The 27,286-nt window shown below is 40.6% G+C and overlaps 2 protein-coding genes across 2 annotated transcripts in view; one reads left to right on the top strand and one right to left on the bottom strand.

Moving 5' to 3' along the window:
- The window catches only part of EHF (ETS homologous factor), a 41,074-nt gene extending 16,269 nt beyond the window's left edge, over positions 1-24,805 (bottom strand). The window contains exons 1-2 of the mRNA XM_050955476.1: positions 24,699-24,805; positions 4,085-4,184 (exon numbers count right to left, since the gene is read on the bottom strand). Of these exons, the coding sequence (XP_050811433.1) occupies positions 4,085-4,181 (97 nt within the window). The 5' untranslated portion in view covers positions 4,182-4,184; positions 24,699-24,805. The remainder of the gene's footprint in view (positions 1-4,084; positions 4,185-24,698) is intronic.
- APIP (APAF1 interacting protein) overlaps positions 1-27,286 on the top strand; it is a 305,323-nt gene that overhangs the window by 95,679 nt on the left and 182,358 nt on the right. The gene's annotated exons all lie outside the window — the stretch shown is intronic.

Below are 27,286 nucleotides of genomic sequence, written 5' to 3'. Positions count from 1 at the left end.
TCATTGGGGATTTTTAAGAGCAGGTTAGACAAATACCTGTCAGGGATGGTCTAATACATAGACCTGCCTTGAATGCAGGGGACCGGACTAGATGACCTCTCCAGATCCCTTCTAGTCCTGTGATTCTATTATTCTATGTCCTAATTTACCAAGGCTAGCACAAGCACCACAAATGATTGCTGGGGATCCTGTGTGTGGTGCGGGGAGGAGAGAAACAATCCTTCACTGACTTGATCACTCACGGGCTGTCTAATCTCCGGCAGAAGGACTGGAATGGAAAGTAATTCAATGAGAGGCAACTCATAGCCTGATTTATACATCTGGCAGCTTGGGAAGGTGTAAATCATAAGGTCAACCCTGAGATTTGTGTGTGCAAAAGTTAGTGTGCACAATGTAGTGGTGAAAATATTGACTATATTAATATGAATAACAGATATTAATATAAATAATGTGTATACAATGTTGTACATTTGCACAGCACTTTATACACAAACACACACCAGACCTCATTCACATTGACCAGTAACCTCTTCTGTAAATGAAACTACTCACAGAGTCAGGGACTAGTCAGTGAATAAGCATATCAGAGTCTGGTCCTGATAAAAGGATATATTCCCTGCCCTAAAGAGTTTACAACCTAGATTAGCCAGGACAAGCACACACAAGGCAAGAGAGGGGATGATGTGTTGGGATTGTTCGAGAGGAAAAAAACAAAAGCAGGACTGCTTGAAGAGGTGGGGTTGAAGGAAGAATTTGAAGCAGGAGAGAGAAGGTGCTTGGAAAACGAGGACAATCACATAGTTCCAGACATAGTCTACGGTGTGAAAAAAGGCATGAGGTGCAACTTGGGGAAAGGAGACAAATTATTATTGGAAAGGGCACAGGGGAAGTAGTGGAAAATGAGAACAGATGCAGGTAGGGATGAGAATTTTCAGGGCCTTAGAGATGAGGATAGGGAACCTGAATTTGATGCAGTAAGGAACAGGAAACCAAAAAAAGGGATCCAAGGAGAGGGATCAATAGGAGCAATAGGAGAGGAAGATTACTTTTGCAGCAATAATTTGAATACTGGAGTGGCAAAAATCTGAGAAGCAGGGATGCCAAGTAGGTGTGAGTTTCAGCAGTCCAGTTCATTAGGATATGAACAAGATTTTAGCAGAGAAGAGTGGGGTCATAAGGAAAGGCCAGATTGCTCTAGCTCACTACAAGATATGGGCTTAATGCAGCAATTAATGCATGAAATTCTATGGCTTGTGTCACTTCCGAGGGCAGACTCAGTGATCATAGTGATCCCTTATGACCTTCAAGTATCAGAGGGGATGTGTATTAGTCTGGATCTGTAAAAGCAGCAAAGAGTTCTGTGGCACCTTATAGACTAGCAGACGTATTAGAGCATGAGCTTTTGTGGGTGAATACCCACTTCGTCGGATGCATCTGATGAAGTGAGTATTCACCCACGAAAGCTCATGCTCCAATATGTCTGTTAGTCTATAAGGTGCCACAGGACTCTTTGCTCCTCATGACCTTGAATTCTATGAATTTGTTTGTTTCTGTTTTTGACAATGTGGCACTGTCTATGTACAACATTGATACAGTATTCTCATTGCTTAACTAAATATTACTATTTATATTATTTATATTTATTTAACACCAAGAGTGTGCTAGATACTTTGCATACATAGAGGAGGTCAAGATCCTTGCTCCAAAAAGCTTAAAATCTAAAGCTAAAATAGAAGATGCACAAACTATACCTTTCTATTCTTTCTGTGAATAAATTCTGTTTGGTTAAAAAAAAAATCCCCAAAAGCAGGGGTGAAATTTTGCCAGTTTCAGATTAAAAACAATAAAACTCTAATTCTGTCTGAAGGTGGGTGAAATGCTCTTTTTTTACTTCATGAGAATTTCACATTAAAACCAGATATTTCTGATAATATCAGAGAATGAGAATCCTAATTTTAAGGCCCACAAAAGAGTGGTGTGGGCCCCTGATATTTTTACATATATTTCTGAAAATTGAAAATTGAATGTTGGTGAAAACACTACAAAAACAAATATATAGTCAAAAACGGACCAGAGCAAGACCGCTTAGCTGCCTCGATGAAAAAGCTCCGTGTAGGCAAAGCAGAGCAGCACTATATAAAGATGGGCTAGAAATCAGATAAGGCTTATGTGTTAGTTAGAATTACTAAATTTGTCAGAAGGTCCCACAGAGAACCCTCTGCTCCCATCTTAATAAAAGTTCACCCCAGCCATCCTGAGCGAAACGAGGTGGAATGATGTGCCAATAGGCGATACTAAGGACAGCATATTTCAGCTCCCACATATCTCAGTGTTGGACTCTGGAGATTATCGGAGTTAAGGGGGGAAAATGAGTGATTTTTTTCTAAAACTTTAAAATCAATTTTTTTAAATTTGAAATGTCATCTATGTTTTAAAATTCCAGCTCTATATTTGGCTGAGTGGTGGGGACAAAGGGAGAATTTTCAAGTTCCTGCTCTGTAAGTCAAAAAATTGTCAAGAACCAGCTTTACTGTATGAGCTTTCCATCCCGGGCACTGATCCAGTATTGCATATTCTAGCCAAAAACAAGAATATCCAAAGTGGTTGTGAGAAATGTTAGTAATGCAATCCCTAAGTTTCCCTAGCTACCAATACCGAGGAATGAGGGATATCTCAGGAGCAGATTGCAGTGGGTGCAGAACCATTTGCAGCCTGCAGTTGCAGGCTTGTGGGGAATTAATTACAATGTAGAGGGCTCCAGAAAGTAACAATGGAATTTAGAAGCCACTGGGCACCCTCTGAAGAACCTGAGAAAGGTGGTTGCCTCTGTCCCTGCAGGCTTCAGTCTTAGAAAGGGGTAGAGGACATTTGCAGGCCACCAGTTCTCAAACCAGAAGACTTTAAAGGTCAAAGAGGGGCTCTTGTTCAGAGAGGAGAATGGGCATGTGGAAGGAATTGCAGAGAGGAGGATACAGGTTGACTTGGAATTTCAGACTCATGTGAATTCAAAACTGGAAGTGATTCCTGAATGATTGCAAAGGTAGAAATCCCTACAAATAGAACCCACCAGTTCAGGCTGGCAAAATCCCATGTAAACTGAAACTAGCGCTTCTCAATCAAACATGATTTTCACCATCAATCCTTGTAAACAAAATGAAAGGCAACCTAGTGTGTTTATCAACGGCATTTTTATATATTCTAAGGTATTTAGGAATCACAGAGAGAAAAGAAAGAGAGCTCCTTTTCGTTCTGAATGAGAGAATCTTCACTGCATGTTTGGTTATAGCATTTTACAGGACTGTGATTAGTGTGTGATATAAGGTGCTTGCCTGGCTTGATTTTAAGGTTTACTGCTACTACTGTGACATTGTATTGGGTAGGGGGGAAAGATCTTAAAAGGTGTATCTAATATAATATATAGGTGCCCAGTTCTGCCCCCATTCAGAATTCAGAAAATAATGGAACAGGACCTATAGCTCTAAGTCACTGCTTAGGCTAGAACTTGGGTTGGTACTCACCCAAAGCCCTCACCATCTGATGGCTGTTTAGTTGCCTATGTGAAATGGAACTGGACATCTCTGTCCATTATGAATTGAACAGGTTTCCATATCACAAAAAATCCCTCTCACTGGCAATAACCCTCAGTGTCAGTCTGTCATTCCAGTAGTCTGAGCTGAGAAGGCAAATACTGTGCAAGAGCAGGAAAACTGAACTCCCTTCTCAAGTGGTCCCTGCAAGTCAAAGTCAAAGAAGAATGTCTGAGAAGTGTGTGTGTGAAGCTTGCACTGCTGCTGCCCGTGTTGTACTTTTTCTGTGAAGAGGGAACTTTGGGGTTGTCAGTCCAGCACTTTTCATTAGCACTCAATTCACTTTTAGAAAAAGAACCAGTAATAAGCCACAAATTATCATAATTTCTAGGCACACGTCCTCCTGGTGAAATTCCAATAGAGTATAAAGGAGTTTGGATAGCGCAGAGGTCAAAAATCATACCTATGTATATTTAAAGGCATAATACCTGCCCCCCCCCACACACACACACACTTCCCAAAATATAGACAGTACACCATTGTTGAATTCCTCCTACCATTGCATGTGGGATATCCATCTGTCCAGGAAGGCTGCTGGTGAAGTAGATTGCTGCTGGCATTGATACTCATTCTGCCAGTTCCTTCCAAAATCATGATCTGTAAGTAAATCGAACAGCTTGCTTAGCTAGTGGCAAGGCAAGTGGCAAAAAATTCCATTGAGGGTGAAGTGAGCAATGCCAAGTCCATTTGTAGAAGACACAGCCCAGCTAAGGAACAAGTTGCCACAACCCCGTTTCAGCTGCAGTGAAATCTCCTTGTGGTAAACATTACCATTTTCATATGCATGAGGCAAGTTTTTACAGCCACCCAACCATAAATGAATAATCTCTGATCAGGAATGGAGTAGAATGAAAATACATGGCTTCTGAAAGAGCAATGCTGGAAGAGCTCCAAGCTTTGTGAAGTGAAATATGAAGCGGTTTCTTTTTATTTAAATGAAATTTCACAAGGTAAACTCTGACTGCTGTAGTTTTTAAAAAACACCTAGTTTTCTATTTTATTTTTAACTTCAGAATAACTGATAATTGCAACCATGAATTTAACAGACTGCCAGAGATACATACACAGAAAATTCTTCATTCATAAAGCCCTACGAGGTAATGGTATATGGATCCTTTTGCCACTGTGGCACAGGTTCTTGTCTAACCTATGTTGGTAGTGTTTTTAAGCCACTGTTATCTGTCTGTTGCAGATTATAAGATTCAGATCACAGCAAACTCAGAAGTCCAGGTTATAAGCTCTTGAAAACTAAGCGGACACATAATAGAAATGGGGAGAGAAAGGTGTCATTATCCGTAGACGGAGAGTTACTTAAAAACACTACTCTAAAATACCATTTTATTAAGGAGTCACGCAGACTTTTTTTTAAAAAAACACCCTGAATCTAGCCTGTAGCAGCTATACAAAACAGCCTTTTTCATGTCTGCTATAAATTTGTTGTGCAATGTTCCCTTTGTAATAACGTATAAAAACATGCTTTTCATTTGAACACATGGTGAATGTAAGGAATTTCCCCACTGATATGTGTTCTTAATATGGTACATTATATACCTCAGTCTGGATGATGCAAAGCATAAAAGTTTGTTTTATAAACATATATTCTGTAATCTTTTGGAGGCATTTTAAGGTAGCATGCTATGCATTTATAAAGGCAACTGATTTATATCAATTTAATTAAATATATGTTAAATATGATCTGATTTGTGATTCCAAATTGTCTTCTGATTTCAGAGCCCCATTACTTTTTAGAACTATAACTTTAAAAGTCAGATAGGTAGATGAATATGATTACGTGCATGGCAATTTTGCATTATAAATAATTGAAGCATGAAACTAAACATTGAAAGTCCAGCACACTTCACAGTATCTCAACTGTGGGTACATTGGACGAGATAACATCACTAATTCTAGCCCAACTCCTATTGAAGTCAATGGCAAAACTCCAATTTATTTTATTGGGAGCATGATAGGGCTCATTATTTTGTTAAAGACAAGTTCATAGTAGCCATTTCAGAAGGTAGGAAGAGGTCTTTCTGAAGTAATCACACTTGAATATTTTCTGGTTATGAATAATTTTCTGAGGATCACTTGAGTGGCTATTCACCCCTCACCTGTTATCTTTATTAAACAATCCTTTTTAGAAAATTACCAATTTTAAAGGAACAATAAGAACATATATATGTATAATGTACAATGTTGCTGGTATTTTGTATTAAATACCAGCGCCTTAGGAAATGTAATGTAGACAACAATCCTCCCCTGATAGGAGGTGGTCTAAGGCCCTTACTTGCATGAATAAGGGGCTGCTGGAATGAACCCTGGATGATTTAATAATTGATATCTGTTTCCTATGAATCTGCAGTTTCATAACCATCCACATATCAGACTTTATCTTGCATAAAGGGAACTTTACATCTACAACATCTGCAGGATTCAGATAGTCCACTTCTGATATCACAGCTCTGACAAAAAATAGAGTAAATTTTGTCTAGATTTATTCCCCGTGCAGCTTTACTGAAGTCAAGAGGTTTATGCATGGAGTAAGTTAGGACAGGTTTTGTCCTCAGATTCTCAAGACACACCAGTGCCAAGTTATCTGCTACCCTGGGGGAGAAAGTGTCATGAAAGGTTTTCTTTTAATTAAATTAACTCTAAAATAATTTGCCACCCAGGCAAATATTTCATCTTACGTAACATTGAAAATCTAGAGTTTCTTTTAAGCACTGATTGGTTTATGTAGCACATGCTATGCATTCATTTATCCATATATTCACATATCTCTGAGAGCATATTGACTGAGTAACACATTTGCATCATTCTTTGTCATCTTATTTTTAATTATTTATTAAAATATTTCATAGTCATTAAACATTGTATGAAGAAGTCTGAGTAACCTCAGACCTCATTACAGCACCAAATATTTGATGAGAGTTGAGGCAGGAGCACCAGACTGTGTGTGCAGATTAAAACATACGCAGATTGGCAAGCATTTTGCTTTACAATTAAGTAAACCAATATATATTTCTTCTTAAAGCTATGCTTTCACAGTAATACCTGTACAGGATTGCTTCAAACATAACAATTGCATCACCTTTCTAACATTATCTGTGGAATACAATTATACCTGGGAGAGAACATTGGAGATAGGCTGGAGAGGTATGGGTCTGGATTCTAACCTAATCCAGACTGTCCCAAAGTTTCTGGTGCTTGGATTCAGAATATTGGTTTTACCCACAGTAGGAGGATCAAGGGCCAAAGCCTAAGGACCTACTTCGTCAAAAGTCCTATTGACTTCAGTAAGTGTTTTCACTGAGTCCCAACTTCAGCACTTGGTGTTAAATGAATTCGTTTGCTAAATTCTCCTTTTCTTTCTTGACCATATGACCACTCCAGACTGATGTTTGTAATTTAGTTTTAACCACTCATTCCCTGACCATAGAGAAGACCCAGCGTTTCAGAAAAACACATTTACAAAGAACCATTGAGCCTTGTAGAGCATACCGTATGCAAAGTACTTCATTTTACCATAGCTGTGCTCTGAATCTGAATGACTCTGATCCCCACTTTCACATTTTGTTCTAATGAATCTGCAGATCTAGATGGTGAACGGTCCTCATCATTTTGGAACTGAATCTTTCAGGAGTGTTCACGTTTTGGTGTCATTGATAATGCTGAAAAACAGTGTGATGGGGGGGGAGAGTAGCACAGGAAAAAACTGAGCAAATTTTAAATTATTCTAATCCATGTGGTGGTGCTGAAATCCCTTTGTAGGGCTGGGAGAGTGGCAAAGTTGAGATAAGTCAGGGATAAACTATGCAATTTATGTGCAAACAGCAAGTATCAGAGGGTATGAAACCCTAAGGGGAAGGAGGCACACCACTTTCTGTTTGTTTAACCATATGCCCTCTGCAAAAGACAAATAAAACAAAACTAAGCCAAATTAGACAGAAACTATTAAACTATGATTCTACTTGTAAGCTTTTCATAGGGATCATAGTGATCTTCTAGTCTGATCTCCTGTAGAGTACAGCCCATAGAATTTCCCCCAACATATTTCCTAGAGCATTGCTTTTAGAAAAGCAGCCAGTCTCGATTTAAAAATGGATAGTGATGGAGAAACCACAAAGACCCTTGGTAAATTGTTTCAAAAGCTAATTAACCTTGCTGTCAAAAATATATGCCTTATTTCCAGTCTGAATTTGTCTAGCTGCAACTTCCAGCCACTGGATTGTGTTATATTTTTCTCTACTACAAGAAAGAGCCCTTTATTTAAATTTTTGTTTCCCAAGGAAGGTATTTATGGACTGTAATCAAGTCGCTCCTTAATCATTTCTTTGTTAAACTAAATAGATTGATCTCCTTGAGTCTATCACTATAAGGCATGTTTTCTAATCCTTTAATCATTCTTGTGACTCTTCTCTGAACCCTCTCCAATTTATCAACATCCTTCTCGAATTGTGAGCACTGGAACTGGATACAGTATTCCAGCAACGGCCACCTCAATGCCAAATGCAGTGGTAAAATAACCGGTCTACTCCTACTCAAGATTCCCCAGTTTATGAATTCCAGGATTGCATTAGCTCTTTTGGCCAGAGTGTTCCACTGAGAAGCTCACATTCAGCTGATTATCCAATGCCTCCAAATCTTTTTCAGAGTCTCTGTTTCCCAGGATAGAGTCCCATATTCTACATTATTTGTTCCCAGTATATACACTTTCATTTAGCCATATTAAAATGCACATGGTTTGCTTGAGTCCATTTTACCAAGCAATCTAGATCATTCTGAGTGACTGTCCTCTTCATTATTTACCACTTCTGCAAATTTTCTGTCATCTGCAAACTTTATCATGAATTATTTTGCTTTCTTTCAGGTCATTGTTAAAGATGTTAAATAGTCTAGGGCCACAAATCAATCCCTATGAGACCCCACTGGAAACAGACCAGGTCAATGATGATTCCTAATGTACAGTTACTTTTTGAGACCTATCAGCTAGCCAGTTTTTAATCCATTTAATATGTGCCATGTTCATTTTGTTGGAGAAAAACATAGTTCTCACTCTCTGGTTGGGAGCAGCAAAGTCAGATACTTTATTCTCAAGCAATTGCATAGAGGGAGAGAGTGCACTAGGACACATGGTTTCCTCCTTCTAGGCAGGGCTCTCTCCAGGTAAACAATTACAGCAAGCATTTATACCTTTTGTTATAGACAATAATGAGCAACAGCTGCATTTTGTTCATACATAGGTCATCCTGATATCTTATTTTTCACATCTATTTAGACTATAGTCTACATTCCATATATAACACAAGGTCGCAACAACTTCTCACACAGTTCTTTCCCATTCACTTCACACACTCCTCGCTTCTACAAATCTCGTGTTATTAGGGTTACAGCTAGCCTGACTCTTGCTCACAGAGATGACTGTTTGCATTGAAATCCCTTTCAAATCCCTGTCAATTCTTGCTCTACTTCCATAATTTTATATCACTCTAGTTCTTTAACCAAAATGTTGTGTGGCACCAAGTCAAACACCTTACAGAAGTCTAAGTATATTAGGTCAACATTATTACCATTATCAACCAAACTTGTAAAAGAGATATCAAGTCAGTTTGACAGGTTTTATTTTCCATAAACTCATGTTGATTTGCATTACTTACATTACTCTCCTTTAGTTCATTATTAGTTGAGTCTGTATCAGCTGCTCCATTACCTTGCCCGGGACCAATATTAGGGTGACAAGCCTATAACTACCTGGGTCATCCTGTTTATCTTTTAAAATATTGACACAATATTAGCTTTCTTTCAGTCTTCTGGAACTTTCCCAGTTCTCCAAGACTCATTGAAAATCAAAATTAATGGTTAAGCAAGCTCCTTAGCTAGCTCTTTTAAAACTCTTGGAGGCAAGTTATCTGGACTAGCTGATGTAAAATGACTAACTTTAGTAGCTTCTGTTTAACATCCATCAGAGATACTAGTGGAATGAAAAGAATGTTATCACCATATGATGAGACTGTATTATCTTTTTTTTCCTCAAACCTAGAACAGAAATAATATTGGTCACATCTGCCTTTTTTGCATTATTACTGATAATTCTACCATTTCCATCTAGCAATGAACAAATACCATTATCAGGATTATTTTTGTCCTGATATATTTTTTAAAACTCCTTCTTATTGTCCTTAACTGTCCCTTGGTTTCCCTTATCAGTTTTCAACAATTCCTAACTTCTGATTTATATTCATTACTATCAACTTCACCTTTCTTCCATTTATTATATTTTTGTTTATTTTTTTACAACAGGTCAGTTTTTTAATGAGCACAACCTTTCTAAGTTGTGGGATTGTGGTTTTTTGGGTATATAGTAAGGTGTTCTTAAATGATTCCCAATTATCATTCACATTTTTCTGTTTGAATCCTTCCTCCCAGCTGATTAGGCTCATAATTGTTTTCAGCTTTGTGAAATTAAAGCATCAAATACATATATTACTAGCCTGGACTTTATTCTGCTTGCACATTATAAATGTAATCAAGTCATGATCACTTGTACCTTACCTATCATAACTATTAGTTCTGTGGTCATTTCCTCTTTGTATGTTATGACAAGGTCTCATATGGTATTCCCCAGTGTTGGCTGCAACACATTTTGAGTTAGGAAATTGTCATCTATAATGTTCAGAAATTCCAAACTATGCAAAGACTAAAAGTGGCTTCCAGGTGCTGAAATAGGAGGGCTGGGGGGTGCGGCAGCCCCTAGTTGAAGTGGTTTCCATCATACACCGACTTTCTAGTTTGGTTAAATGGCTCTCAGCACTGTCACTATACAAATTGTTCCAGCACCTCTGCTTCCAGCTAAGACAAGCTCAGTGCAGCTCCTTCTGGCTTGGCCAAAAGGGAGAAGCCTTTCTTTTGCTTCATTTGAGAGAGCTGATATCTATGGGATCCTTCCCCATTTTTTTCTCTTTCATCATCATGGCTGAACTGCAAGTGTAGGTTTCACCTGAAACTATGTTATATATGCAATAAAGTAACAGCAGAGGTGAGTAGGGTAATTTAGACATCTAAGGACTGAATTTGGCAGTTCAATCAAGTACTTAGACATCAATATAACTGAAATGGCATCTGTAAATAATTGCTGCTGCCTAAAGAGAGACTGAATTTTGCAAATTGTTTCTAAGAGTCAGGATATGGACTGCATGACCAAGTGGGTCTGCTTTTCTCAACATCAGAAGCCCAACGTCACACACAGAAAAGCAAGGTGGTCTAGCTGACACATATGGTTATTGTACTTAGATGAACACATTGGGTATTTGTGCATGCAAATGACTACTTAGGAGTTCTGTATGCATTTACAGTAACTGCATGTATAAATTAGGTGTATAATTTTGAGTGCATGTTTGTGTGTGACCCTGAGCTTCTACTTTCCTGGTAAATCAGTCTCAATAGGTTTTTCCACTTTAATCCATATGATTCCCAGTACTTCCTGGGTTCTCATCCTAGCCAGAGGCAGCTCTAGACATTTCTCCGCCCTAAGCACGTGCTTGGCATGCTCGAGCCTGGAGTCACCCTTGATCCTAGCCCCTGCATGACCTTGTTTCCAAGGCTCTTTGACATCCTTGGATGAAAGATGACATTGAAGTGCAAAATACTATTACTTATGTAACATATTCAAGGCAATATATTGATTACATCCCATGTAGGTTTACACCAGTAATAGATATATTTATCAAATTATATTCTGAGTGTAATGTTCAAGAAATTATTTTTGATACTGAACTGAATTTACTAAAGCAGCCCCTAAAACTGTACTGACACGGGGTGACTGGACTCTTAAAGTTGCACAGTAGGGTTTAAGGGAAGGCACCTAGGCCTTACAAAGAAGCAATGGCTACAGGTGTCTACGCTGCAGGGAGTAAGAAGGTTCCACCAGGGCCTGAGTCAGTGCGGGGAAGGTACCAGTGGAGAAGACCAAACTCCAGACAAGAGGTGCTGGGCCAGCAGGAAGACAGAGCTGCAGGGAGCAAGGGCTGTACCTAGCTTAGAAATGGCCCAGAAGAGTGTTGGAACTCTGAAGGGATGACAGACCCTTGGAGAGCAGCAGTACCCAGCTTGGAACAGGGATGAAGACTTTGAAAGTCTGAGTTTTCTTTTGAAAGATTTTTGTGCAGGGCTTAACAAATTGGACCCTGGTAGGTGGAGTGTTTGACGGTCTGGAGTGGACTTTTCAGAGAGTCCTGAGTGAAGGGGAAACTGAGGTAGGCCTCAGAAGAGCCATGCTTGGCCAACAAGGAGGATTACAGGATGGGCATGCCCTTGGACATGCACCCACAGTTTGTTGTATAGCAGCAATTCTAGTACAGAATTTTCTTGCCTATATTTATGTATGCAACTGCAATCCGGTTGTCAGACATTTAACTATCTCTTTGCTGTATAGAGTTGCTGTTTGTGTGCACAGAACCAAGTCTGTGTGTGCAACAAAAGCAGTGGGTGTTTTCAAAGGCTATGTTGGGACCTCTTTCAACATTTAGCCTTGGTTGTGTTGTGTGAGGGGAGGGGTTGTGGTGTTTTTGTTTTTAGCTTCATGTGTATTAAATTTATACATGCAGGTAAGCTTAAAGACAAAAGAAATCTATCTGAATAGGAGGGGAACATTAAGTATGTTTATACTGTAACAGATATGATTGCTATAAACAAGCAAATCACTAATAAAAAGAGTCTCACCAAATTTAAAGACCTGACTCTGTGATGTAGTATGAGGCAACTTCTCTAAATGTAGGTGGTGGATGTTTCAACATATCCATGTGGACTCTAAAATCTTGCATGTGTCTTTTAACTAAGACGAGACTGAGTGGGAAAGTTAGGAACCAAGTCCACTTCTCCTTTGTTCTAAGGTTTTGCTTTGGGTCTATCTCTACCACTGATTACATAATCTGAAGACAAAACCATACTTCAGTCTCCTTTTTCCGAGCCAGCATGAGTTTCACTTTAATAGAGCAAGGGAAATATTACTTGATTATTTGCTCATAGTCCAATATGCTAATTTTCCTCTATCCCCTTCTCACAATCCATACACTTCATATGAGCTGGCCTCAGAGCTCAAGATGTATGTTAGTGTAGTTAGAGAGAATTTAAACACCTCTTTTACCTAAATCAGAAGAAAATGCAAGCACTGCCCTTCACAGGGATCTCTCATAGGATATATGTATCAGAACAGTAGGATATAGCCCTAAACCTCCAAAGACAAGAGAGAACTGACAGTTTTGCAATATTTACTTCTACAGTCCCCCAGCAATCGTTACCTTGGCAGATGGAATAGTGTTCTGCAACCTGCCATATAGCAAAAGTCGAATGTTTAGGATTAGCATTTCTGTCACTTGTTGCTCAGATATAATCTCTTCCTCCCACCTCCACAGATTTCTAATAACATACAAGACATAGCCATTTGTCCCACATCTGAAAGGACCAGTGTCTTCTACTGAAGGAGTTCTGTGTACAGGAGCACAGTATATTAGGAGAAATTGTAGTACTCCAGCTGAAAGAGAAAGGACTAGAGCCAATCAGGGAATGATTTTATTTCTTGTGAAAAATGTCAATGCAATTTTTTTTCATTTTCATTTAAATTTTTTTCTTCTTCCCTCCTCCCCCCCATGGGCACTTCTTGTGAAAACTTCCATTTTGTCAAAAAAAAAATCTCACAAAAAATATTACCATGGCAAAATTTTGACCAGGTTTAGAAAGGCAAGGAAAAATAACTGGAGATGGAAAGCAGGACTTTCACTGGCACATATGGCTCCCATGTTGTCTCAGGATAGAACTGATGACAATTTAGGTCAACCGTCCCCAGAATTTTTAGTAGTTTCAGCCAGATGTATTAATCTGGTCTCAGTGACATACAATGGGATATACAATAGAGGAAGCCATTTTCTCCCTTACTATATTCCTTTTGCCTTTCTCCCATTGCAACTTCACACCTCTCATATCTACCTGGAGTATCCTCCCTCCTCCTGTGAACTGAGTCACCTTCCCCATCTCCTTCAGACCCCTCTTGAACTCTCTCTCTTTCCCTTACCCTTCTATCACTGATTTATACTTGGGTTGGACTACTCCCTTGCTAACTATGTAAAATAAGTAATACAAAAATGAGCCAAAAAATTCCCCAAACTACCCTAGAAACATGACAGACCACATGTCTGTAATTAGATAGAAAAGAGCAAGCTAATAACAATCTACGATCATATTCTAAATCTTCTCCGCTTTCTTATCATTATATCTTTCTGCTCTCTGTGATTTTGACAATTGTGTTATTGTATTGCCTGTTTAAAGTGTAAGTCCCTTGGAGGAAAGGGCCTGGTCTTATTTCTCTATTGCTAAAGCATCCTGCACAGCTACTGAGTTACTAACAAATACTGAAGATGATTAGGTATTATTATTCCTGGAGGGTTTTGGAACAATTCGTTGATGCTCTGCCTTCTGACAAGACAACTGATTTATATGTGGTCTTGCCATAACAACCAGTTATAACCTTTAAAACCCCAGTGCAGCTTGTGAGTGGCTATTTTATAGGGAAGTATATGTTAACCATCAGCATTACTACTTCTCTTTCGTTGTGAAGCCAGGTTGATTTTCAGTAGTAAAACTACTTACATGGCTCCCCCCTGCCAAGCCCCCCAAATAAAATGGGGGTGGGTTTGTTTATTTATTTAGCTAGTTAGTTTTGTTTTACAAGTCTCCCTTTCTCTAAGAACTTCTGCTTGGAGGTTTCTTCTTTGCTGGGTTCATTTCTAAATGAGAATTAGACAGAATGAGGAAAGGGAAAAGTGTTCCCTTTCTCTTCCCTTTAACGGAGAAGACTGGTTGCTGTTGGCAGGAAGAATCTTATTCATTGTGTAAAAAGTTTTAATCTCAGAGCCTTGCACACTCCCAAAATCTCCAAATCTAGATCTGGATCTAAATGTTGAAAATAGCTCATATGTTTATACTAGGCAGAGGTAAAACTCTGGATCCAATCACCCCGGAAATTTGCTGTGTGACACATCTGGGTCTAGCTCTGTAACTTGATATGACACACATTGATATGATTTTTGTTATTCACATAGTGGTAGCACCTAGGGCTTCAACTCAGTCAGAATCTCATTATGCGAAGCACTGTACAAATAGATAGTAAATGACAGTCCCAGCCCCAAAGAGCTTACAGTCTAAAAGACTAGATGTGACAGTTGGGTAAAACCTGTTTCAAACCAGTGGGCAGGGAAGTGGAGGATCAGAAAGGACGCGATTGTAGGATATTTTTGCATAGACTAGCTGTGAGCACAATTCTCAGTTGTGATAAGTTGTGATAACACTGATCACAGCTCACCCTTTGCCTTTTCACTCCTATCACAGTTGTCTATCAGTATTACAGCAGAGATGAGTTAGGCCTGCTCTACACTGGGGAGGTGGGGGAATCAATCTAAGATATGCAACTTCAGCAATGAAAATAGAGTAGCTGAAGTCAACGTATCTTAGATCAATTTACCTCCCATCCTCACAGTGAGGGATTGACAGCCTCGGCTCCCCCATCTACTCCACTTCCGCCTCTCGCCCTGGTGGAGTTCCGGAGTCGATGGCAGAGCGTTCTGGGATCAATTTATTGTGTCTAGACAAGATGCTATAAATTGATCCCCTATAGATCAATCGCTACCCGCCGATCTGGCGGGTAGTGTGGACGTACCCTTAGAAGGAGGTGGCATAAACTGGTGGCATTAGGGATTTTAACAGTGGGGAGTTTTCCCCAAGCACTTGGAGCAGCAGATCTGATCAGTTTATAGGGCTATCTGTAAACTTGCAATTCTCAGCCCTCACAAGAAACTTTCTGAGGGCTAGATTATGTCTCAGAGGTTCTGCTAGCTCAAAGCCTGGCTTAACTTGCAATCCTGCTCCTCTCCTGTGGGGTATTGGACACCACAAAGTAAGCAGTGTGTTGCAGGGTAGAGTGTATAGGAACAGGATAGTATTCCTTTAAATAGTCTGAGGGCATTCTAATGGTACTCATGTTCTAGAACAATGGTCCCCATACTGTGGGGTGCACCCCCCTAGGAGTGCACAGAAGAACATCTGGGGGGTGCAGCGGGGCCTGGGCCAGTCCCCTTGGAGGGCTGGGGAGGGAGCACCACCCAGACCCTGCTCTGCCCCCAGCTCCTCTCTGGACTTGGCCACAACTCCACCCTGGCCCTGGCCACAGTCACTCACAGTTCTGGTCCCCGCTGCAGCTCAGCTCCCAGCCCCACCCACCAGCCCCAGCCACAGCTCCGGCACAAGCCAGGGCTCGGCTTCCAGTCCCCAGCCCCAGCTCCGCTCCTGGCCCCACTCCTGGCTCCAGCCCCTGCTTCTGACCATGGCTCCCAGCTCCAGCCCCAGCCCAGCCCCGGCCCAGCTGTGCCCTCATAACCTCTCTGCCCACAGGCAGCTCTAGTCCCAGCTCCTGCCCCATACCCAGTTCTGCCCCCAGCTCCGCCTTCAGCCCAAGCTCCTCTGCTGAGCCAACTACAATAATGGGGGATAAGGGGAGCACAGGGTAGGTGCAAGGATGTTTCGCACTCTAGGCAAAACTTCCACCTTGCACCCCCCCAGCCCTGTGGCAGCTTTCCACACCACTCCACCTTAAGGTGCCCACCCCTTCAGCAGCTCCCCATGCCCCCTCCCCTCTGAGATCCTCCCCCGCAGCAGCTCCCTCCCTCTGCCCTAAGGCACCCCCCTCCGTGGCAGCTCCCCTTGGCCCGGGAAACCATGTGGCAGCTCCCCGCCCCAGCTCACCTCTGCTCCACCTCCTCCCTGAGCACACCGTCACTGGTCCACTTCTCTCACCTCCCAGGCTTGCGGCACCAATCAGCTGTTTGGCGCCACAAGCCTGGGAGGGAGAGAAGCAGAGCAGGGCGGCATGCTCAAGGGAGGAGGGGGAGCAGAGGTGAGCTGGGGCAGGGAGCACTTCCTTTGAGTGCCTCGCCCCCCTTACTTGCTGCAGGCGGCCCCCCCCAGGCCCCTTGCTCCAGGTCTCTCTGCCTAAATGCCGACGACGACCAGGGTGGCTGAAGATCCGGCCACCACGGTCGCCACCGAAGGACCTGAAATGCCGCCCCCCACCAAATGCTAGTGCCTAGGCAACTGCCTAGGTCACCTAATGGGTTGCACCGGCCCTGGGGAAGCAGACAGATTCCTTTACTGGTAAAGGCGGGTGTGACAGGGAAAGGTTGGGCACCACTGTTCTAGAAGCTGCCAGAAACCAGCCAGAGCAGCAGTATGTATGTAGGTAGGTCTAGCATGTTTATATATCTTTAATAAGCATGGCTGTTTGGGACCCAGCTGTGCCCCTGTTGTTTCCTCATGTTATTTTTCCAGTGTAAAGAGCAAAAGACATAACAGAAGGAAGTGGCAGGAGCATAGGCCTGGCATCCCACCTCCTGGCTGCACAGAGGCATATGCTTTCCTCCTCTCATGGGGTGAAACAGCCGCTGAATTCACCCAGTGTGACTGACCGCTCCAAGAGGCACGATGCTTCCCTGAGCCAGAATGTCCTGGTGCTCCCCTGAGGCAGCACAGCAGTGTATCTGCTCAGTGCAGGTCTGTAGCTTTACGCCACAACAAAGCTCATAAATGCTCCTGCATCAGTCAAGCCCAGCCAGAAACAAATTGACCAAGGTCCATTAAAGAGTCTGCCTCTGTGGTTCCTTCTGCGGATAAGGAAAGTGGGACTGGTGAGCAAGAGCAGCTCTCCAACTTCTGCAAAAAAGTAGAGGGCAGCTTCCCCTCCCGCCCTGGCCATGGCTTTGGGGAACAGTGCTTCCACACAGCCCCCCTCCTTCTCTTCAGCTGGTGCTATGAGTGCTCCCCATCCTGTTTCCATTTATTTCGCCCCTGGCCTCATTAAACAGTACAATGAAGTGTTTATGTGACAGAGGGCTGGGAGCAGGTTGTTAAGGTAAAGCCCACCATAAATAGAGCCGTTAATTCAGTTGCTGGCATGGCTTTCTCTTATCTTCATTATACCTCCCAGAGGGTATTAGCCCTACCCTTTCGTTTGAGTTGGCAGCAGGGTTATTTCTTTGCACCTGCTGCTCTATTCTGATAACACTGCAGGTCAGCTTTGATTTGTTGGAATATAAACAAAAGAGCAAAGCAAGGCATCTGCCTCAACAGCCTGGGCCGGTTTGACGATAGAGCTTTTCCTATTAGTTTTCATATAAATGTATGCTTTCAGTTCTGGAATGAATCCCTGCTGCTTCATAATAGTCCTTGTCTACAGAATAACCCAGCTTCAACAGAAAGAGTGTCATAATCAGATATTTGGCACTGTCCTTTTTCCGTCAGCCAAAACCTATGAAAAGTCAAATGAGCCAAAATGGGCTTTAAAATGACTGGAAAAAGAAACCAATTGAGCTTTCTTTCTTTCTTGCTTCTTTATAATGGATAAAGACCTGAACTGTTGGGGGATTTGTTTTCAAAAGAGGAGGGTTCTTTTCATCGTGCTTCCTACATTAGAAAACCAGCCTAGGATTCTCAAAGGAGTCCAAGGGAGTTAGACAACCAATTTCCATTGAAATTCGCTGTCATTTGGATGCCTAAATCCTTTAGGTTCCTTTTGAAAATCTGACCCTCAGGTCCCATCCAGACTCTACGATGACTGGAGAACAAGTGAAACGGTGACACCCTAAGAGCATGAACATTGAGCTATTAAGGGATTAGGGACTTTTTAGAATAATATTCCATAACTACACAAAGCACTTTACCTCTGTGCTTCAGCTTCACCATTTGTAATATTGAACTAATGATAGTTACCTTCCTTGGTAAAGTGCCTTGCTTAAAGTTATACAGAAGCTCATTGGCAGACCTTACCTCACTCGGATCTCATGGCTCCCATTCCAGTGCCCTAATCACTGCATTCAATTTACAGTATGGAAGTGAGTTAGGAAGATTATGCTTTATCTAGCAAGATTAATGGAAATTACAGGTAGGGAGGGATGGAATGTTCTCTACACAAGAGACCAGTTCAGACTGGCTTTCACACCATTCCCACCCCTCAAAGCCATCATACACGGAGCAGGGTACTCAATGATAACACACTCAACCAATCAAACTCATGGTAAAAGTATTGCATCATCAGAACAAGCTGCCATTGACCTATAAGTGATCTTGAAAACAGGCAGCCATTACCTAGAAAATCCCGAAAACAGATTTACCCTCACTGTGCTGTCACAGTTACAGTGATACCTGTTTACTAACATGAGATATTAGAATAAAATATCTTCTTGAGTAATACTATAGTAAAGCCAAGTGTTGCAGAAATAGGCACAATGATTATATAAATACTTTACAACTGGGAAGCTGGGTCCAGAACCATGGTCTTGCAGCACCTGAGTAATCTTTCTATTGCTCCTGGAAGTCTAGGAGTTCCTATATCCATTCTTCCACTAGAGGGCAACATGAGTCATACATACCAGTGCAGTGCATTGCAAAATGACTAGCTAACCACTTTTTAGGGAACTCGTAAGGAATGATTCAATCAGATCAGCAGAATAAAAGAGATCTAGTCCAAAAAAACAAAGCTGTAAGTCACTAAGTTAAGGATGGATGGTGTCTGTCTTCACTCTGGACATTGTGGTTTTGGTCAGTTTTTTTAATGATAAATTATTTATCGAGATACCAGACCCATCATTCATTCAGACTTTCACAACCATTTTGCTTTTGTACCAATAGGAGTTTGGTGGGAATTTTCAACACTAAAGGATATATTTTTATTTGATGTCTTACAAATGTTATGAGTAATATCTGTTGCAGGGTGTTGCAAACGGTAATCACTCTACAAACGATGAAAATATCCTAATAGCATGTCCCAGTACCTGATATACCAGTGAGGCTCCCTCACAACCATTCCAATCTATTGGTCAATTGCAGAAACGAATATCCTTTGATAATACATCACAAAGACACAAAAGGTAGGCTCCTTTCATATTGTTGTGTAATAATAATTATATGTTTTGATAAAAATCATTAGGACAATTTGGGAGGGATAATTATGTCATGCAAAGTCATTGATTTTCCAGCTACAACATCTTGACCAATTTTACATGGCTTTGTTAAATAGAAAAGTAATTATACAGTGATACAAATAATCACTTACTGAATGTCAAGTGCAGAGAAGTGTAGCGCAATATCTAAAAACAGAAAATGATTATTTTTGTTGTTCTCACTCTACAAAGGAGGACTTTTCAAATAGCTTATGAATTTTTACAAACATTTCTAGGCTCTGAGCCTTTTCTGATTGAACCTGAGCTGATTATTACAGCAAACAACTCAGAAGTGAGTATAGCACTGTCTGTATCTTCTGCATAGTAGGCAGGGACTTTGCATTTCTTTTATGGATTTATAGATATTAGGAAAGGTTCTCTTTCCATTGCTGCATAGTAACGCTCTTTTACTGCCCTGGGTAATCTTGATTTGAATATTGCCATTAATAATGATTGATCACCCCAATAGGGCTCAATTCAACTCCCAAGAAAGTGAATTGAGGGACTCCCACTGACTTCAATGGAAGCTGAATTAGCCCTCAACCAATTCCCTTTTTAGTTTGAAGCCACCTTCTTCGTCTTCTTCTTGTCCCTGTGCCACTACCACCAAAATTATTTCTTTATTAAATCGTTATAGGCATTCATGTACTTATCACAAGAGCTGTGCAAATAACTTCATTCTGAAAAAGTCAAAACAAACCAGAAGTCAAAAATAAAATTGTTTCAGGTTGAAGAAAACATTTAGTTTCATTTTCAAAGTTTCAAAAAAAATTTTAATTTTTTTAATTAAATTGAAATATATTTCAAAACAGAGTCATTTGACATTTTAAAAAATGAAGCATTTCATTTCCAAAATGTCAGAATAACGTTTTTTTTCTATTTTTTTTTAATCCAAACAATTTGGCAAATTCAACATGAATTCACAGTGTTTTGGTTTACCCACATCTGCATTTTTTGGACAACAAAATTTCTCCCAGCTACTTGTCACAACTCCCTTCATTGACTTCTTGATGCAGTAAACCCTCAAAAAATTGACATTAATGGGAACTGGATGAGGTCCTCAGTATATGCAGGCTGCCATGTCAGTGCACAGGCTTAACTCAGAGACAAGAATAAAGAAAATACTTTTGGGGTTACTGCTTTTTCAGGTTTCTTAAGCTCCAGGATCACTAAGCAGTTGAAACCATTGGGCATTGTTTGCCACTGGTGCTATTGGCCTTCTACTCTGCTAACAGTAGAATTACAAATAATACTGCACTGTCTTTAAAATTAGTAACAAAATCCAATGCCGAAAGTTCTGTTACTGGACCCAGATTTAATGTTACTGCAGTATTGCAAGCTGCACAAGTATTAAAGTCACAAACATTTCTTTTTAGTACCAATCTCAACATAATATGATCCAACCTTCTTTTCAGCAAACCATTTATAAAATTCATAATTAAAAATTCTGCCTGTGGTCCCTTTCCTTATATGCTTTTCTCACCAACAACGGAAAACCTAATCCTCAGCTGTATGCAGCATGAAGAGAAGTTGAGCAATGCAAGATCTGAGGGAATCACACTGAGGGGAGTCACATTGTTATCGTCAGAAATACATTGGTTAGTGGTCAGCTGTTTAATTATATCTCAGTCTTGGCACATTGACCAATATTAAGTCGGCCAGTTGTGTTCTGTACCATCCACCTTCAAACCAAGGCACATCAGAGACTATGTAGCATTGTGTGCTACCAGCATAATTAAAAAAGACCACATTCCACTTAAATTTCTGCAGGAGCTCAAGCACCAATTAGATCTGTCTGAGTCCCTAAACATCACAATGATCAGGATCATCAGCAGAAAAGGTGAACGCATCAATATAATTTGCAGTCAGTGGGAGATATGTTTGAGGAATGAATAAAGGATGTGGCTCTTACCTTGGTCTGGATATTTTAATAGAGATAGCATGAGAATGTAAGAGCTGAGACTGGAAGAGTTTCTGTGATCAAACTCAAATATGTGTGCAGGACATGTGCAGTGTTATTTCCACTCTCTTGAAAGACTTCCTTCAGATATTGCCACTAGTCCCCAGCTTTGAGATTAACTTCTTGATGCTCACTTCTGCATGATGAGCGTGATTTTAGAAAAAAAAACCCACCTAATTTATTTTATGTTCTTTATTTTGTGTCCTCATAGTTTTGACTGTATCATTTGAAGTGGGATGTGGTAACATACTGAACAATTCTGCCTGAGCAGGAGATAGAATGGCTCACCTAAAGTGACAAAGCTTTTCTCTCTCTAATTTCTGTTAATCTATGATTTTGGATGTTTTGTTTTTAATTTTTTATCTTCATCCTAAATTCCTCTTCCTATATCACCCAGACACGAGTACCAGTGTTTACATAGTTAGTTATTGGGAATGAAAGCAGCTGAAAGAGGTTCTACAGTTAACTGAATGATTTCAGAGTTGAATTTGTCATCTCACAGTTCTCCACTAATTCCTGTATCTAATTATCTGTCCATAAGAGCATAAGAACTACAATACTAGGTCAGACCATGGTCCATCTTGTCCAATATCCTGTCTCTGATAGTGGCCTGTACCAGAGCTTCAGGGTGAGTGTAGAGACCAGGGCAATTATGGAGCGATCCACTCATCTTCCACTCCTGCTTTCCGAAAATCAAAATTTTAGGATTTTCATGAGCATGAGGTTCTATCCCTGACCACCTTGGTTAGTGGACATTGATGGACCTATCGTCTATGAACTTCTCCAGTTCTTTTTTTCACTCCAGTTTTACTTTTGGCCATCACAACATCTCATGACAATGAATTCCACAGGCTAGCTGCATGTTGTATGAAAAAGTACATTCTCTTGTTTGTACTAAACCTGCTGACTATTAATTTTTTCAGGTGACACTTGTTTTTTTCTTGTGTGAAAAGGTAAATAACATTTCTCTATACACTTTTTCCATACCATTCATGATTTTACAGACCTTATCATATCCTCCTAGTTGTCTCTTTTCTAAGATGAATGGCCCTAATCTTTTTGCTCTCTCATTGTATGAGAGCATTTCCATACTCTTGATCATCTTTGTTGCCCTTCTCTGGATCTTTTTTTCAGTTCCACTATATCCTTTCTGAGGTGGGGTGCCCAGAACTGGACACAGAACTTTCTTTTCACTCATAAAAACTCAGTGTTGAGAAAATATCATGTTACGATAATATCCTGGGATGACACCAGATTGTTCCTATACATTGATAAACTGTTATTTCCAGTGCTCACTGGACCATGTTTTATTACAAGATCCCACCACAACTAGAATAATATGAACTCTTGCCATCCTATAACTAGCTGTGAAATGCTGTTTCTCTCTCAAAGCTTTCTAACACTGACAAGGGCTGAGTCACAACTGCCTAATTTGTCATGATGGCTCAATGTGGGAAAAACAAAGGATTAATCTGCTCTGCTACAACCTATTGAAACTCAAGGCTGAAATTGACATGTTATGGTGAGATTTGTTGCTTAACATCTTTGTCATATTTGTCTGAAGACTTCAATTGCAACTGTTTTCTTTGGCTGTCAGACTTATTTTAACAATAGGTCTTTTCTGTTCTCAAACTCTGGTAACTATAAAATGCAAAGTTTACATCAGAAAACTGGCTTAAACTGCTACCAGCAAATTTACCAACGAAACAGCACTCTGAACAGTTCCATTATCCCACCAGGACTATTCACAAATTAAAAGAAATATTGCTAGAAGATAGACACATTGAAGATAGGCACATATACCAAAAGCTAGAACAATAAGTGTTAAGTAAACTAGTTTTACTCTATAGTTGTCTATTTTATAGTTCTTATCATTACGAACTGGTTTCTGTTTTCCAAAGCCCATGAACAAAACGAAGAAGCTGGATGTGCTTTAAACTTAGATGGAAAGGCAATGTGATGTGTCTTTTTTAAGTAGAATAATTCAAACATATGGTATAGACACAAGTAAATATATATACATATATATCCAGAAGGCCCACTCAACTCTCTCAAGCAGTGAAATACTAGTAAATGTATTACTGCTATTTTATACTTTCAGTGTCATTTCCTGATCAGCTGTGCTGTAAAAATCAGTGCAATCTCTTCTACTGAAATATTACAACAGATTTTAGTAAATACTGTTACTTGCAATGGGCTGAACCTTAAAGAGCATACGCTGTATTTATTCAAGTAAAACTGTCATTCATGTCAATGGGAATACAACAGGCAAAACTCTCAGAGCTGAATTCTTAAAGCCTTTACTGAGATTTTATTCAGTCCTTACTCACACAAAACATACATTGACTTCAGTGAAGAGTTTTAAGTGGGAAGGGGCTAAGGACTTCAGGATATAGCCCCAACTGAAACCAGTGGGAGTTTTAGTTGAGCAAGTACTGAGCAAAAAGTGAGCTAAGTAGGATTTTTTATCATCCTTGTAATTACCACCATCACTACTATAAAACCAGCGAGATCATTTTATCTGTATAGTGCCCACACATGCTGCGACACTAAGGAGACTCCATGCCAATTTCAACAGTCAGCTTCTACTACCCTTGCTCACATTGAATGATACTTTATTAAATAAGTAGCCCCACTGATTTGACTGCAGTTACTCAGGGGATAAAAGTATTACTTAATGTCACTAAAGGTGACACCATTAGGCCCCAAAACATCATTAAATACAATATTATAAAAACCTCATAAAACTAAGGGGCAGATGCTGACCACCTTGCTCACAGTGAGTATAGAACTTTACTCCCATGCGTAGCCCCACTGAAATCAGTGGGACTATTCAAAGTTAATAAGGCTGGCTGATCTGTACCTAAGAAAATACAAATAGTAGGAGTGTGTTTTTAAACACAAGGAAGGGCAGGACGCAGGTTCAAAACAGGAGAATAAAAGTGTTTATAATTTTAATGCTCAAAAACTTTTGATTAAAAGAGGTTAGTGGCAGTTTCAAAGTGGGGAAAAAGGAGCTGAGGTGGGTGTTGAGTGGGAGTGATTCCAGTGCACACTTCTGCACTCTTTTATCCTCAGTGGTGTTCATTTAAAAGGAAGTTAAAAAAATCTTACCTCATTTAGCTGCTGATTCTGAAGGGGAAATCCTTTAGCAGAGGCAACGAGAAGGCTGTCTAGTGAATGGCAGGTGTTAAGTAAACACAGGTGCTAGGTTAGCACTTCAAAAGCCTCACAGGAGTGATGATAAATGAATGTGATATTAATTTTAAAACATTTTGCAGAACATTTAGTCAGCCAATGGGGGAATTTCTTAGGTCACTTCCTGTTCTTTTGATTGGGTCTGCAGCAATAACAAAAAAGAGAGAGAGAGAGGAAAGAAAAAGACTGCAAACATTTGCATACGGCCAACTCACACCTCAGTGCTCAAACAAAACAGGTCTAACCAGGTTACACATGTGTCTCAAGAACAAAAAAGAAACCTGTCAATGAACGAGGTCTTGATTGCTCTATAGTTGTTTTTTAAAGACCATCCTGCCTCATCGTTTTTTATTTATTTGTTTTGTTTTTACAGAAGGTTATTTCAGGTAAATAGGCAGCTTATAATTAGAATAAGGGGAATAAAAAGTAAGAATGTCCGAAACTTAGGACATTTAAAATTAGAATGGAAATAACACTAGAAAATGTACTGTGAGGAACAATCGTACGTTAGCAGGGAGATAGACTGGATGATCCAATGTCATGAGCTAAATTCTCCCTTCAGTTGTACCTGTGGGCTTCCATTGAACGTAATGAGGCTGCACAAGCATGAGGGAGAATTGAGTCCATTATTTCCTTATCACCTCTAACTTTTGTAAATATCTGAATGAAGGAAAAGATAATGAGAAAAATATCTTCTGAGACAAGGACATACTCGTATGTACAGGAGGATGAACATGCACATGTATGTGCAACAGGGCAAAGGAGGGAGAAGAGGGACTTAGGACTGAGTGTTGCAGCACTGAACTTTTAGGTGCCCTGCTGCCTACTGGAATTCACAACCTTGACTTAGGTGCCAAGCTTCACTGTTCAATGCATGGGGACAATTAAGCCTAAAATAGGGATTCACCAAAGCCAGGGAGCTGCCTAAGCTGGCCAGTGGTAAATGCTGAGGAGAGGAATGGGGCCTAAGTCCCACCTTCAAAAGGCATTAGGCACCTTACTCTGGGCCAAAGGCAGACTTCCCCCCCCCCTACACTTGGATTTCACCTAAGCCAGGTCAGCCCTTTTTCAAGAAAAATCAAGGATGGGGAGGAAAAGCCCCCCTTATTTCAATATCCCAGTGATTAGAGCCCTGACCCAGGATGGGGGAGATGTGGGATCAAATCCCCACCCTACCTAATGTAAAGCAAGGACTTAAACCCAGCTCTTCTAAGTCTCAGCTGAGTGCCCTAACCACTGGGCTATGGGATATTCTGGGGTGAATGCCTCTTAATCTCTCTTGTTGAAGCTGTTCCACTTTGTATAAAATACCATCACTCCCTCTTCCAGCAGCTGTGTTTTGTGCAGGACCCAATCTGGCAGATGTGTTCTAACAGTATGTGTATACTGCAGCTTAGAGCGGGCCTCTCAGCCTGGGTAGATCGACTTACAGTAGCTCGGCTTGACCTAGCACACTAAATGTAGCAGTGCGAACATTGTGGTTCCAACAGAGACTTGGGCTAGCCACCTGAGCCCAGACCCAAGGGTGGGTGGGCTTGAGAGCTCAAGTTGCAACCCAACCCTCAACATCCATACTGCTCTTTTAGCACACTGAAATACATTGTGCAAGCAGTTTCTTCCTTTTGACAAGTTACCAAAGAGCAGTAGTAGATACCAGATATGAGGAAGGATGAGACCAATCTATGCTTTTCTTCCAGGGACTATTACTAATGGTGGGAGGGTGTCTCAGCCCTATACCAGAAGTTTGTTCACTTCCAGCCTGGTAGCCCCAGCCCAGTAAGACTTCTGGTGACTGGCACCTAAACTGTTCTCTAGAGTCAGGGGACTAGCAGTAGGAGCAGAGTCAGACAAAAAGCAGTGGCCTGCACAGCCAAAGAAATCCCATACCATAAAAGTAGCAACAATGAATGTATCCAATTTGACAGGTAAAGGCATGGAAGTAGATGATATGATGGTAAGGAGAGATAGTTATATTTTGTGCCTACAGGAAACATGATAGACTGGGAACATAGTGAAGGTGTCGGTCTTAAATTGTAAAATTTTCTACATGGGTGACAAAGGGGGCCATAATGGAGTCAGAGCAGTAGTAAGAGGAGAGTTGAAGAAGATGGTGGCTGAACTTTAGACTAAGTGACAGACTGACAGCTGTATGAGTCCAAGTTAAAGAATGTGCTCTGTTTGTGATATCAGCATATGCACCTCGGCAAGGATGCAATAAAGAAAAGGAGAGGTTCCAACTTGTGAGCATTAGTGGATACAGCAGCACCAGAGGCCAGTGGTGCTGCTCTTGGTGCTGGGTGATATGAATGAAAACACAGGCAAGAAAAGAAGGGGGTATGACATATGCTTAGGAAATTTCACCTGAGGCACCATGAATGAGGAAGGGAAAGGGTTACTAGACATATGTGTTGCCCACCAGTGGGTGATAGCCAATACATGGTTCCAAAAGCAAAATAGCTGGAGAGCTAGGGCTAGCCAACCCTGCTTTCAGAATGAGCTCCAAC

The sequence above is a fragment of the Gopherus flavomarginatus genome, chromosome 5, assembly GCF_025201925.1.
Source record: "Gopherus flavomarginatus isolate rGopFla2 chromosome 5, rGopFla2.mat.asm, whole genome shotgun sequence".
Lineage (NCBI taxonomy): Eukaryota > Metazoa > Chordata > Testudines > Testudinidae > Gopherus > Gopherus flavomarginatus.
Note: the sequence above shows the minus strand (reverse complement) of the source record. Positions and strands in the feature narration are given on the sequence as shown.